The sequence below is a fragment of the Periplaneta americana genome, chromosome 3 (assembly GCF_040183065.1).
Source record: "Periplaneta americana isolate PAMFEO1 chromosome 3, P.americana_PAMFEO1_priV1, whole genome shotgun sequence".
In the NCBI taxonomy this organism is placed as follows: domain Eukaryota; kingdom Metazoa; phylum Arthropoda; class Insecta; order Blattodea; family Blattidae; genus Periplaneta; species Periplaneta americana.
This window is the reverse complement of record NC_091119.1, coordinates 23,335,667-23,348,272: the sequence shown is the minus strand read 5'-3', so window position 1 is coordinate 23,348,272 and position 12,606 is coordinate 23,335,667. Positions and strand designations below refer to the sequence as shown.

The window sequence follows — 12,606 nt, the reverse complement described above, 5'->3', positions numbered from 1 at the left end:
ACATGCGTAGATTGAAAAAGTAGGCCTACTTACAAACTGAACTGTATTAAATAATTAGGCCGAAGTTACTTCTTTTTTTTTTCTTTCTAATTTCGCTCTTCCATTTTTCTTTCTGATTTATTTTCTCTTTTCAATCTGTTTTCGCTGATTCTTTCTTTAGTATCTCCTCGTTCTTCATTTTCTTTTCATTTTGATAGGCTATTTGTTTTTCTTGTTTTTTCCTCTAATTCATTTTCTCTCTCTCGTTCTCTCTTTCTATAGGCAAGAACTACGCTTAGGCTATACCTATAGCCCTACCTATGTTTGTAAATGAAACAATTTCTTATTTCCTTCCTGAAAATGTCGCATGTTTTTAAGTGAAACATTTTTGAAGAGGTTATTTATTAAGAATTATTTAATATTACTTAGTTTTGTACTCGTTCATAAAATAAGAATTCAGTTAGCTAAGAAGAATAAACGTGAAAGGAACGTATTTTTTAAGTTCATAACTTGAAACCCTTCCGTAGAAATTAATTTATTTTGCTAGCGGCTGCAGTGAGAATAAGTATTGTATCACTATTTCAGTGAAAACGTGATGCTTTGATTGTCTAACAGTTTTGTAAACGTAGGGGATCTATATTTTCATTGAAATAGGCTACAAGTTTATGTTGCCTGCAATTTCTAAATGAATTGATTATAGTGTAAGAGAAGGATATGAATTTTTAATTGCTATAGGCCTATCTTAGCAAAATGAGGGTAAGTAATTCATCAATATTTCAGTAAAACCGTTTTCCTTTGATTATCGCAACAATTTTATAAACGTAGGGGTCTACCTTATTGTACCAAGTGGAAAAATAAAAATTGGAAATTTATCTTTTGAAGTGGTGGAGAAGTTCAAATATCTGGGAACAACAGTAACAAATATAAATGATACTCGGGAGGAAATTAAACACAGAATAAATATGGGAAATGCCTGTTATTATTCGGTTCAGAAACTTTTATCATCCAGTCTGCTGTCGAAAAATCTGAAAGTTAGAATTTATAAAACAGTTATATTACCGGTTATTCTTTATGGTTGTGAAACATGGACTCTCACTTTGAGAAAGGAACAGAGATTAAGTCTGTTTGAGAATAAGGTGCTTAGGAAAATATTTGGGGCTAAGAGGGATGAAGTTACAGGAGAGTGGAGAAAGTTACACAACACAGAACTGCACGCATTGTATTCTTCACTGACATAACTAGGAACATTAAATCCATACGTTTGAGATGGGCAGGGCATGAAGCACGTATGGGCGAATCCAGAAATGCATATAGAGTGTTAGTTGGGAAGCCGGAGGGAAAAAGACCTTTAGGGAGGCCGAGACGTAGATGGGAAGATAATATTAAAATGGATTTGAGGGAGATGGGATTTGATGGTAGAGACAGGATTAATCTTGTTCAGAATAGGGACCAATGGCGGGCTTATGTGAGGGCGGCAATGAACCTCCGGGTTGCTTAAAATCCAGTAAGTAAGTGAATAAGTAAGGGATCTACCTTTTCATTGAAAGACAAATTTATATTGTCTGTAATTTCTTAATGGAATTATAGGAGGATATGAATTTTTAATTGCTATATCTTAGCAAAATGAGGGTAAATAATTCATCAATATTTCAGTAAAAACGTTTTCATTCGATTGACGTAACAATTTCATAAACGTAAGGATCTATCTTTTCATTGAGAGATTAGTTTATATTGTCTGCAATTTGTAAATGGAATTATAAGAGAAGGATATGAATTTTTATTTGTTATATCTTAGGAAAATGAGGGTAAATAATTGATCAATATTTCAGTAAAAACGTTTTCCTTCGATTGTCGTAACAATTTCATAAACGTAGGGGTCTACCTTTTCATTGAAAGACAAGTTTATATTGTCTGTAATTTCTAAATGGAATTATAAGAGGATATGAATTTTTAATTCCTATATCTTAGCAAAATGAGGATAAGTCATCAATATTTCAGTAAAAACGTTTTCCTTCTATTGTCGTAACCGTTAGGATCTACCTTTTCATTGAGAGATAAGTTTATATTGTCTGTAATTTCTAAATGGAATTATAAGAGGATATGAATTTTTAATTGCTATATCTTAGCAAAATGAGGGTAAGTAATTCATCAATATTTCAGTAAAAACGTTTTCCTTCGATTGTCGTAAACGTAAGGATCTACCTTTTCATTGAGAGATAAGTTTACGTTGTCTGCAATTTCTAAATGGAATTATAAGAGAAGAATATGAATTTTTAATTGCTATATCTTAGCAAGATGAGGGTAAGTAATTAATCAATATTTCAGTAAAAACGTTTTCCTTCGATTGTCGTAACGTAAGGATCTACCTTTTCATTGAGAGATAAGTTTATATTGTCTGTAATTTCTAAATGGAATTATAAGAGGATATGAATTTTTAATTGCTATATCTTAGCAAAATACAAACGATTAGGGAAAACACGGAAATTTTACTTGAAGCAAGTAGAGCGATCGGTTTGGAAGTAAATCCCGAAAAGACAAAGTATATGATTATGTCTCGTGACCAGAATATTGTACGAAATGGAAATATAAAAATTGGAGATTTATCCTTCGAAGAGGTGGAAAAATTCAAATATCTTGGTGCAACAGTAACAAATATAAATGACACTCGGGAGGAAATTAAACGCAGAATAAATATGGGAAATGCGTGTTATTATTCGGTTGAGAAGCTCTTATCATCCAGTCTGCTGTCCAAAAATCTGAAAGTTAGAATTTATAAAACAGTTATATTACCGGTTCTTCTATATGGTTGTGAAACTTGGACTCTCACTCTGAGAGAGGAACATAGGTTCAGGGTGTTTGAGAATAAGGTGCTAAGGAAAATATTTGGGGCTAAGCGGGATGAAGTTACAGGAGAATGGAGAAAGTTACACAACACAGAACTGCACGCATTGTATTCTTCACCTGAAATAATTAGGAACATTAAATCCAGACGTTTGAGATGGGCAGGGCATGTAGCACGTATGGGCGAATCCAGAAATGCATATAGAGTGTTAGTTGGGAGACCGGAGGGAAAAAGACCTTTAGGGAGGCCGAGACGTAGATGGGAGGATAATATTAAAATGGATTTGAGGGAGGTGGGGTATGATGATAGAGACTGGATTAATCTTGCACAGGATAGGGACCGCTGGCGGGCTTATGTGAGGGCGGCAATGAACCTTCGGGTTTCTTAAAAGCCATTTGTAAGTAAGTAAGTATATCTTAGCAAAATGAGGGTAAGTAATTCATCAATATTTCAGTAAAAACGTTTTCCTTCTATTGTCGTAACCGTAAGGATCTACCTTTTCATTGAGAGATGAGTTTATATTGTCTGTAATTTCTAAATGGATTTATAAGAGGATATGAATTTTTATTTGCTATATCTTAGCAAAATGAGGATAAGTAATTCATCAATATGTCAGTAAAAACGTTTTCCTTCGATTGTCGTAACAGTGTCATAAACGTAAGGATTTACCTTTTCATTGAGAGATAAGTTTACGTTGTGTGCAATTTCTAAATGGCATTATAAGAGAAGGATATGAATTTTTAATTGCTATATCTTAGGAAATAACTTCTTTTCTTTGTAAAAACAAAGTTGCCTACTTTATTTCAATGGCGGTGTGAGGGCTAACATTTTGTTTGAGGGTTTCCAAACGTCAATATTAGCTTTACCACAGCCAAGTGACCAACATTGCACAATTACCGCGGTAGCAGGAGGAAGTACAACAGTAATGGTGGTGCTGCACGGTCAAGATTGCGCTGTAGAGCCGCGTGGGGTTGTTGGGCCCAGCGTGAAGCACTCCGGCGCGCAGCGAGTCCCTCGTTCGACTGACCGGGGGGGCGCGCGCCCAACGGCTCGGGCCCCGTGGGCCGCACTCCTGCGCCTCAGTGGGGCGCAAGCCCCGCCCATCCTGCGGCGGCCCATTGGCCGAGCGAGCGCGGTGCGACCAATGACGGCCTGGCCGCGGCCCCGCCAATACGCGGGGGTCCTTGTCGGGCCGGCGGGGGGCCCGCGAATGGGAGGCTCGCCCGTCCCCGCCCCCGGAGCCCGCCGCGTCGTTGTAGCGATCTGCGTGGTGCGCTCAGTCCCGCTGAGAAGTCGGAGTCTAACAGTTGCCCACCTCGTCGTGTTCCTGGACTTCTGCAGCACCGGCTACACCGGGGGGCGAAGTGTACGCGTGTGATCGTGATGTGTTCGTGTCAGAGATGATATTCGCCGGGGGGGTCGTCCACCGTCGGGCATCGACGCCCGGCTGCCCGAGATAGACTGCGAGTGCGTAGTAAAACTGTGCGTGTGAGGAGACAGGCAAGATGCTGAACCCGTTCATGGACACTACGCACCACCACCTGGCCACCATGGGGCTCAAGATGAGTCCGCCGCCCGGCGCCCCGCAGAACCAGATCGCCCCCGGGGGCGCCATGCCGGGCGCGGGGGGCGCGGCGACGGCCGACATCGGCTCCAACGCCAACCACCACAACCACTTCTCGCCGCAGGCAGCCAACGGCTACCACCACCACCACGCAGCGGCGATGGGCCACCACCTGAACCCTCACGCCGGCTACGCCGCCAGGGACTTCCTCCTGCGGCGGGAGCACCACCACGAGTTCGCGGCGGCGCCCGTGCCCCCGGCGACGGGGGGCGCATCGGAGGTGCTGTTCCCGCACCACGACGCGGCGCCGCAGCTGAACCACCACCACCACCACCACCAGCCCCTCGCGAACCACCACCTGAACCACCACATGAGGCTGGGCATGGACGTGTACGCGAGGGAGCACCACCCGTACCACCACCAGGCCCCGACGCACCACCAGTTCGCGGCGATGAACGCGCACCACCACGCCATCACGGGCATGGCTCCTCACCACGCGCCGCACCACGGCGCCTTCTTCAGGTACATGCGGCAACCCGTCAAGCAGGAGATGTCCTGCATGTGGATCGAACCCGAGCAGCCGGTGCCGAGGAAGACGTGCGGGAAGACGTTCACCACGATGCACGAGATCGTGACGCATCTGACGGTGGAGCACGTCGGCGGACCCGAGTGCACGACGCACGCCTGCTTCTGGCAGAGCTGCCCCCGCAACGGCCGCCCGTTCAAGGCCAAGTACAAACTCGTGAATCACATTCGTGTTCATACGGGCGAGAAGCCTTTCCCGTGTCCGTTCCCCGGCTGCGGCAAAGTGTTCGCCCGCTCCGAGAACCTCAAGATCCACAAGCGGACGCATACCGGTGAGTAAACAACAAACCCGGGACCGATGTACAGTGTAGACCAATAATCATCCCTTCAGATCTTCAGAATATTAGCCCAAAGCGTAAGTCAAATAGGGGTGGTATGGAAGATCGTTGAAACTTATTTGTAATAGACGAACTTAGTACCCAATTCCGCGTTCATAATGCAAACAACAAATCCGGGACCGATGTACAGTGTAGACCAATTATCATCCCTTGAAATCTTCAGAATCTTAGCGTAAGTCAAATAGAGTCAGTATGGAAGATCGTTGAAACTTATTTATGTGTAATAGAAGAACTTAGTACCCAATTCCGCGTTCATAATGCAAACAACAAACCCGGGACCGATGTACAGTGTAGACCAATTATCATCCCTTGAAATCTTCAGAATCTTAGAGTAAGTCAAATAGAGGCAGTATGGAAGATCGTTGAAACTTATTTATGTGTAATAGAAGAACTTAGTACCCAATTCCGCGTTCATAATGCAAACAACAAACCCGGGACCGATGTACAGTGTAGACCAATTATCATCCCTTGAAATCTTCAGAATCTTAGAGTAAGTCAAATAGAGGCAGTATGGAAGATCGTTGAAACTTATTTATGTGTAGGCTAATAGAAGAACTTAGTACCCAATTCCGCGTTCATAATGCAAACAACAAATCCGGGACCAATGTGCAGTGTATACCAATAATCATCCCTTCCAATCTTCAGAGTCTTAGGGAAAATTTTAGAACACGGATTGCACCTACCAAATTATGTCTTAAAATACTAAAAAGAGCAGATATGTCTGAGTTTGTCGAATGCGCATCATTATATTTACGAAAAGGCATTTTTCAGTGCCAATAATTTATTATGTGTGCACAAGGTTGGAATTTTGCACCTACCAAATTATGTCTTAAAATACTAAAAAGAGCAGATTTGTCTGCGTTTGTCGAATGCGCATCATTATATTTACCAAAAGGCACTTTTCAGTGCCAATAATTTATTTTGTGTGCACAAGGTTGGCATTTTGAAGTAAGAGGGAAAGGGTGCAATCCATGTTCTGGAGTTTATCCTCTTAGACCAAAGCGTAAGTGAAATAGGGGTAGTATGGAAGATCGTTCAAACTTATTTGTAATGGAAGAACTTAGTACCCAATTCCGCGTTCATAATGCAAACAACAAATCTAATGATTGGCGTAATTGTACTTACAAATACACGACTCTTATCTGTAGGCTAATTGCATTTCTGGTGCTACTCTAATGTAAACAACAAATCAGCCACTGAAGTACCGTAAACGACTCAGACATTAGACCTAACATGATGTAAAGTAAATTATTACGGCTACTCCAATGTAAACAACAGGTCCAACGGCTGAAGAAATATAGGCCTACTAATTTCTGAAATCGTATTGTCGCGTATATGATAAAAGATAGGCCTACAGACTAAACTTCATTGTTTACCATAAACAACAGATCCAAAGCCTATGTTCCAATTGTTCAGGTTGTTGTCTCATACACAGGGTTGTTTGAGCCATTCTACTGTAAATAAGTTCAACGTATGATATTTCAAATTTTTCAAATAGTCTCCAAAATAGACTAACTACTACTGTCTACTTTATTGTAAACAACAGGTCCAACGTCTAGTATTTTCAATTTTTCAAATTGTAATCTCAAATATAGCGTAACTACTATTGTCTATTTTAGTGTAAACTACAGGTTCACCGTTTGGTATTGCCAATTTTTCAAATTGTGGTCTCAAATATAGCCGAACTACTATTGTCTATTTTAGTGTAAACAACAGGTCGAACGTCTGGTATTTCCAATTTTTGAAATAGTAATCTCAATTAATATTGGTTAACTACTCTACTACAAAGAATAGTTTAAACGTTTGATAGTTACAATTTTTCAAATCGCAGTCTCAAAAATAGTCGAACTACTATCGTCTATTTTAGTGTAAACAACAGGTCCAAGTCTGGTATTTCCAGTTTTTCAAATAGTAATCTCAGTTAATATTGGTTAACTACTCTACTACAAAGAATAGTTTAAAAGTTTGATAGTTACAATTTTTCAAATTGTGGTCTCAATAATAGCCAAACTACTATTGTCTATTTTAGTGTAAACAAGTCCAACGTCGCTATTTCCAGTTTTTGAAATAGTAATCTCAATTAATATTGGTTAACTACTCTACTATAAAGAATAGTTTAAACGTTTGTTAGTTAACATTTTTCAAATTGTGGTCTCAAAAATAGTCGAACTACTATCGTCTATTTTAGTGTAAACAACAGGTCCAACGTCTGGTATTTCCAATTTTTCAAATAGTATTATATTGGTTAACTACTCTACTACAGATAATATTTTAAACGTCTGATAGTTGCAATTTTTCAAATCGTAGTCTCAAATAGCCTATAGGCTAACTACTACTCTGCTGTAAACAACAGGTCCAAAGTCTGATATGTTCAAATTGTATTCTATTATAAACATTAACTGGTCCGACATGTAAACTAACTGAAAATGTAAAATTCTACTCTACTATATAAAGAAACAGGCCCAACATTATATAAGTTAAGCTAACTGAAAGTGTAACATTCTACTCTATTTGAAACAACTGGTCCAACAAATGATATGTTCAAATTAAGCCGTAGTATCACGTAGGCCTATATGCCAACTGACAATATAAAAGTCTATTTAAATCGTGTCTCGTAGGTTAGGCCTATAGCCTACAAGTCTCTGGAAGTGTAAAATACTTTGGTGTTGCTACTCCTAATGTAAACAACAGATAAACCACTAAAATAATTCTTGTTTTCGATTAGACTCCAACATGCAGGCTAGCTGTACCCATTTGAAATGCTTCGTTATTGCTACTCTAATGTAAACAACCGATCTGACGGCTGATATAATTCCTATTTTTTATGAGATCCTGACATGTAAACTAATTAACAATGTAAAATACATGTAAACAACATTTCCAATGTATGAAATGTATGAATAAAAATCTATTTCAATAAGCTACGTTTAACTAAATATGAAATACAGTCCTATTGTTGTTGTTAATCGAAGCGGTTGAAATATTTAATTTTCGATGAAAGACGTGTAGGTTAAAGTAGAGCATATCGTTCTTTACAGCTGTAAACAATAGACCCAACGACTAAAGTATTCTAATTTTCAAAATCACACTTCTACGTAGAGATAAACGAAGTTTGCAGACAACATTGTTATTGCTACATTGACGTAAATAACACTGCCAACAACTGAGTTGTTCTATCATTTAAATGACTCATATTAACACAAAGGCTAACTGGAAGTACAGAATTATATTCTGTTACTAAACCAATGTTTATACTTAATCGGTATATTTTATTTTCTAAATGTAGAGAAGTGTGTACAACAGATAACATTGTCACATAGAAGACAACAAACTAATTGCTAATTGTAGGCTCACTTGAAAAGTTACCAATTACAAATGGAAAACTAAATGTTTTTGGTATATTATATGAACAGTAACCTGTCTTTAAATGGCGGTGACAGTTCCAAAAATATATTTTAACATTATAAATTTTTTAAACCACGCGTTTATATTTATACTAGTGGCTTGTGCAGCAAATGCTACAAACTAAGTTCATTAGGCGTTCAAATAAACATTTTTCAGATTTATTTTCAATGAAGAATACCAGACATTCTGAAAGTTATTTGCTTCCATAATAATGAAAGATACTCTCTCTCGAGCCAATACTGAAGAGAACCACGCATATAAATATCTACACCACACCGCCATTAAATATATGAAAAAGATCAAACTCCATTTGATTAATAGCTATAAAAATATTTGATTTTTAATAATATTATCTTACGTAAGTTTTATAGCTTTCAGTAACATATACTATATATAGGCCTACTATATAGTCGCCACTCAGTAAAATATAGAAATCAAAATCTAATTTAAGTTATTCTCTACATCTACTTATACAACCCCAAAACGTTTCACTTTCATATCATCAATATAGCATTAATATCTATAATTAATGAAAAATAGTCACATCATGGCATTAACTACAATAATATTTAATTTCTAATGGTAATAATGTCATCAAACCACCTCAAGTTTTGTAGTTTTTAATATCCAATACATAGCTGTACCCAGAAAATTACACACCACAGAATCGAACCTGTAAATTATTTTTAGTAAGTTAAGTTTTTAATAACCAAATTAATTTGAGCTCTAAATATGTCAGCATTCTTGCAGATCATGGCTTTCGTGTAATATTGTTTACTGTAATGTGTGTTTTGTTTTATTCTGAAATGCAATTAGCTAGTTCTCAAAACTGACGACAGATGGATTTTGGAAAATAGGAAAATTATGTTGAAAAATTGACATTTCACTGAAAACTACTATTTTTCTGAAAAATTTCGAGTTCTAAGCTTCAAAATGAGGGGTCATTTATTAAAATCCGTTCAGCCGTTTTCCCGTAATTTCCATTACCAGTTCAAATTATATATATATATATAGATTGGGCAGATTTTTACATGCCCAACTTATTCACATTCTGTGTCTCATCCGAATGTGTGAACTAGTTAGAAATACGAAACTTTGTGTGAATTTAATGCAATGGCACACTCGCCCGAGTTCTTAAACACCATTCGTGTTATAGACATTACGGACAGAGTTACAGGTTAATTAAAGAAAAGGATTTATTTTATTATTGTTAATTTAAGAAAAATACTGGACGATGAAATTATTTTGCGTCATAACTACGTAAATCTGAACTGGAATTAGAATAGATAGGTAGATGAATTTAATGTCATTCAGTAAATTAATAGCCATAGACGACGTCAGAATATAAATATAAAGTGCATGGCTACTACAATATGAATAAATGTAGAAATAAAATAAAAAATAAACATACAATCACCAGATAATCACAAAAACAGGTTAAAAATGTTAAAAGAAATAGTATAAAATCAGGTTAAAATGTACAGATTTTCAATTACATGAGGTTAAAACAAATAGTATCTAAAAACGTAATATTGCTAAAATCATTGACACTGTAGAGTGGATTTGCCGTCAATGTCCTTCTCACAAACTTCTGAAAGTAAAATATGACTTGGTTCTTATATTCAATGGTAAAGAGTTATAGAGTTTATAAGATATGGAAATAAAACTAACTATGTAAAAATAGATTAAATATTGTCGTTACTTGAATGTAAAGAAAGGTCAGTCTGTGAGTTTTAAATTTTAAAACTGTAGTTATGCTCGTCTGCATTCCATTTGAAGATAACACAAATAATTTTTGCGAATAACTTCAGCCTATTTTAAATCCCAACTGGACTCGGAACAAATCTGGGGACTTCGATGAAAACAATAGGTTTATTGACTATTTCGAAATTACAAGTTAATTAAAGAAAAGAATTTATTTTATTATTGTTAATTTAAGAAAAATACTGGACGATGAAATTATTTTGCGTCTTAACTATGTAAATCTTAATTGAAATTAGAATAGATAGATAGATGAATTTAATGTCATTCAGCAAATTAATAGCCATAGAGTAGAAATATAAAATGGATGGCTACTACAATATGAATAAATGTAGAAATAAAATAAAAAAATAAATATACAATCACCAGATAATCACAAAAACAGGTTAAAAATGTTAAAAGAAATAGTATAAAATCAGGTTAAAATGTACAGATTTGTCAATTACATGAGATTAAAACAAAATAGTATCTAAAACGTAATATTGATAAAATCATTGACACTGTAGAGTGGATTTGCCGTCAATGTCCTTCTCACAAACCTTCTGAAAGTAAAATATGTCTTGGTTCTTATATTCAATGGTAAAGAGTTATAGAGTTTATAAGATATGGAAATAAAACTAACTAACTATGTAAAAATAGATGAAATATTGTCGTTACTTATATGTAAAGAAAGGTCAGTCTGTGAGTTTTAAATTTTAAAACTGTAGTTATGCTCGTCTGCATTCCGGTTGAAGATAACACAAATAATTTTTGCGAATATCTTCAGCCTATTTTAAATCCCAACTGGACTCGGAACAAATCTGGGGACTTCGACGAAAACAATAGGTTTATTGACTAATTCGAAATTACAAGTTAATTAAAGAAAAGAATTTATTTTATTATTGTTAATTTAAGAAAAATACTGGACGATGAAATTATTTTGCGTCATAACTATGTAAATCTTAACTGCAATTAGAATAGATAGATAGATGAATTTAATATCATTCAGCAAATTAATAGCCATAGACAACATCAGAGTAGAAATATAAAATGCATGACTGCTACAATATGAATAAATGTAGAAATAAAATAAAAAATAAATATACAATCACCAGATAATCACAAAAACAGGTTAAAAATGTTAAAAGAAATAGTATAAAATGAGATTAAAATGTACAGATTTGTCGATTACATTAGGTTAAAACAAAATAGTATCTAAAACGTAATATTGCTAAATTCATCGACACTTTAGAATGAATTTGCCATCAATGTCCTTCTCACCAACCAACCTTCTGAAAGTAAAATATGACGTGTTTCTTATATGCAATGGTAAAGAGTTAACTTATATAGAGTTTATAAGATATGGAAATAAAACTATGTAAAAATAGATGAAATATTGTCGTTACTTGAATGTAAACAAAGGTCTGTCTGTGAGTTTGAAATTTTAAAACTGTAGTTATGCTCGTCTGCATTCCAGTTGAAGATAACACAAATAATTTTTGCGAATAACTTCAGCCTATTTTAAATCCCAACTGGACTCGGAACAAATCTGGGGACTTCGACGAAAACAATAGGTTTATTGACTAGTTCATACGATGGCTGAGAAGCGTAGGGCAGTGTATAGCCCTCAGTTTTTGTTTTAATAATTTACGAGGAACAACAAATCGCCCTCTTCTTTGTGCGGTTTCGTTTATGTCGTATTATTTTTTCCTTTACACTTACAGCTTTACAGTAAGTTATAGCCTAATATAGAAGCTTAATTCTAGCTGCGATAATGACAGCAACATGTCTGCTGTATGGAAAGGAAATTTCATTATCTAATGAGGAAACTGAAAATTAGATTGTAGGAAAATAAAATGGATTTTCTAAGCCAATCAAGTGTTGGCTAACTCTTGAAGGTTTTTTTTTTTTTAGCGGTGAAGAGTTCCAAAATGAAGATCTTGTTTTCGAAACCGTAGACTTGTGTTTGAAATAATTAAAAGTTTAAAATTACAACTATTTATAATTTCTGTTTACGTATAGAATGCATGTGACTTAAATTCTATAAGCTTGTGGATAGTTACAAAGATGAAAATACTGTAGATTAAAACAATAAAGTAAGTTTTCTGAGACATGCAATATTTGTATTATGCATTGGATTTTTTTAATTAATA

The 12,606-nt window shown here is 36.1% G+C and overlaps 1 protein-coding gene across 1 annotated transcript in view; it reads left to right on the top strand.

Moving 5' to 3' along the window:
* Positions 1–4,119: 4,119 nt before the first annotated feature.
* Positions 4,120–12,606, top strand: part of opa (odd paired) — a 354,859-nt gene continuing 346,372 nt past the window's right edge. The window contains exon 1 of the mRNA XM_069820130.1: positions 4,120–5,242. Coding sequence (XP_069676231.1) covers positions 4,327–5,242 — 916 coding nt within the window. The 5' untranslated portion in view covers positions 4,120–4,326. The remainder of the gene's footprint in view (positions 5,243–12,606) is intronic.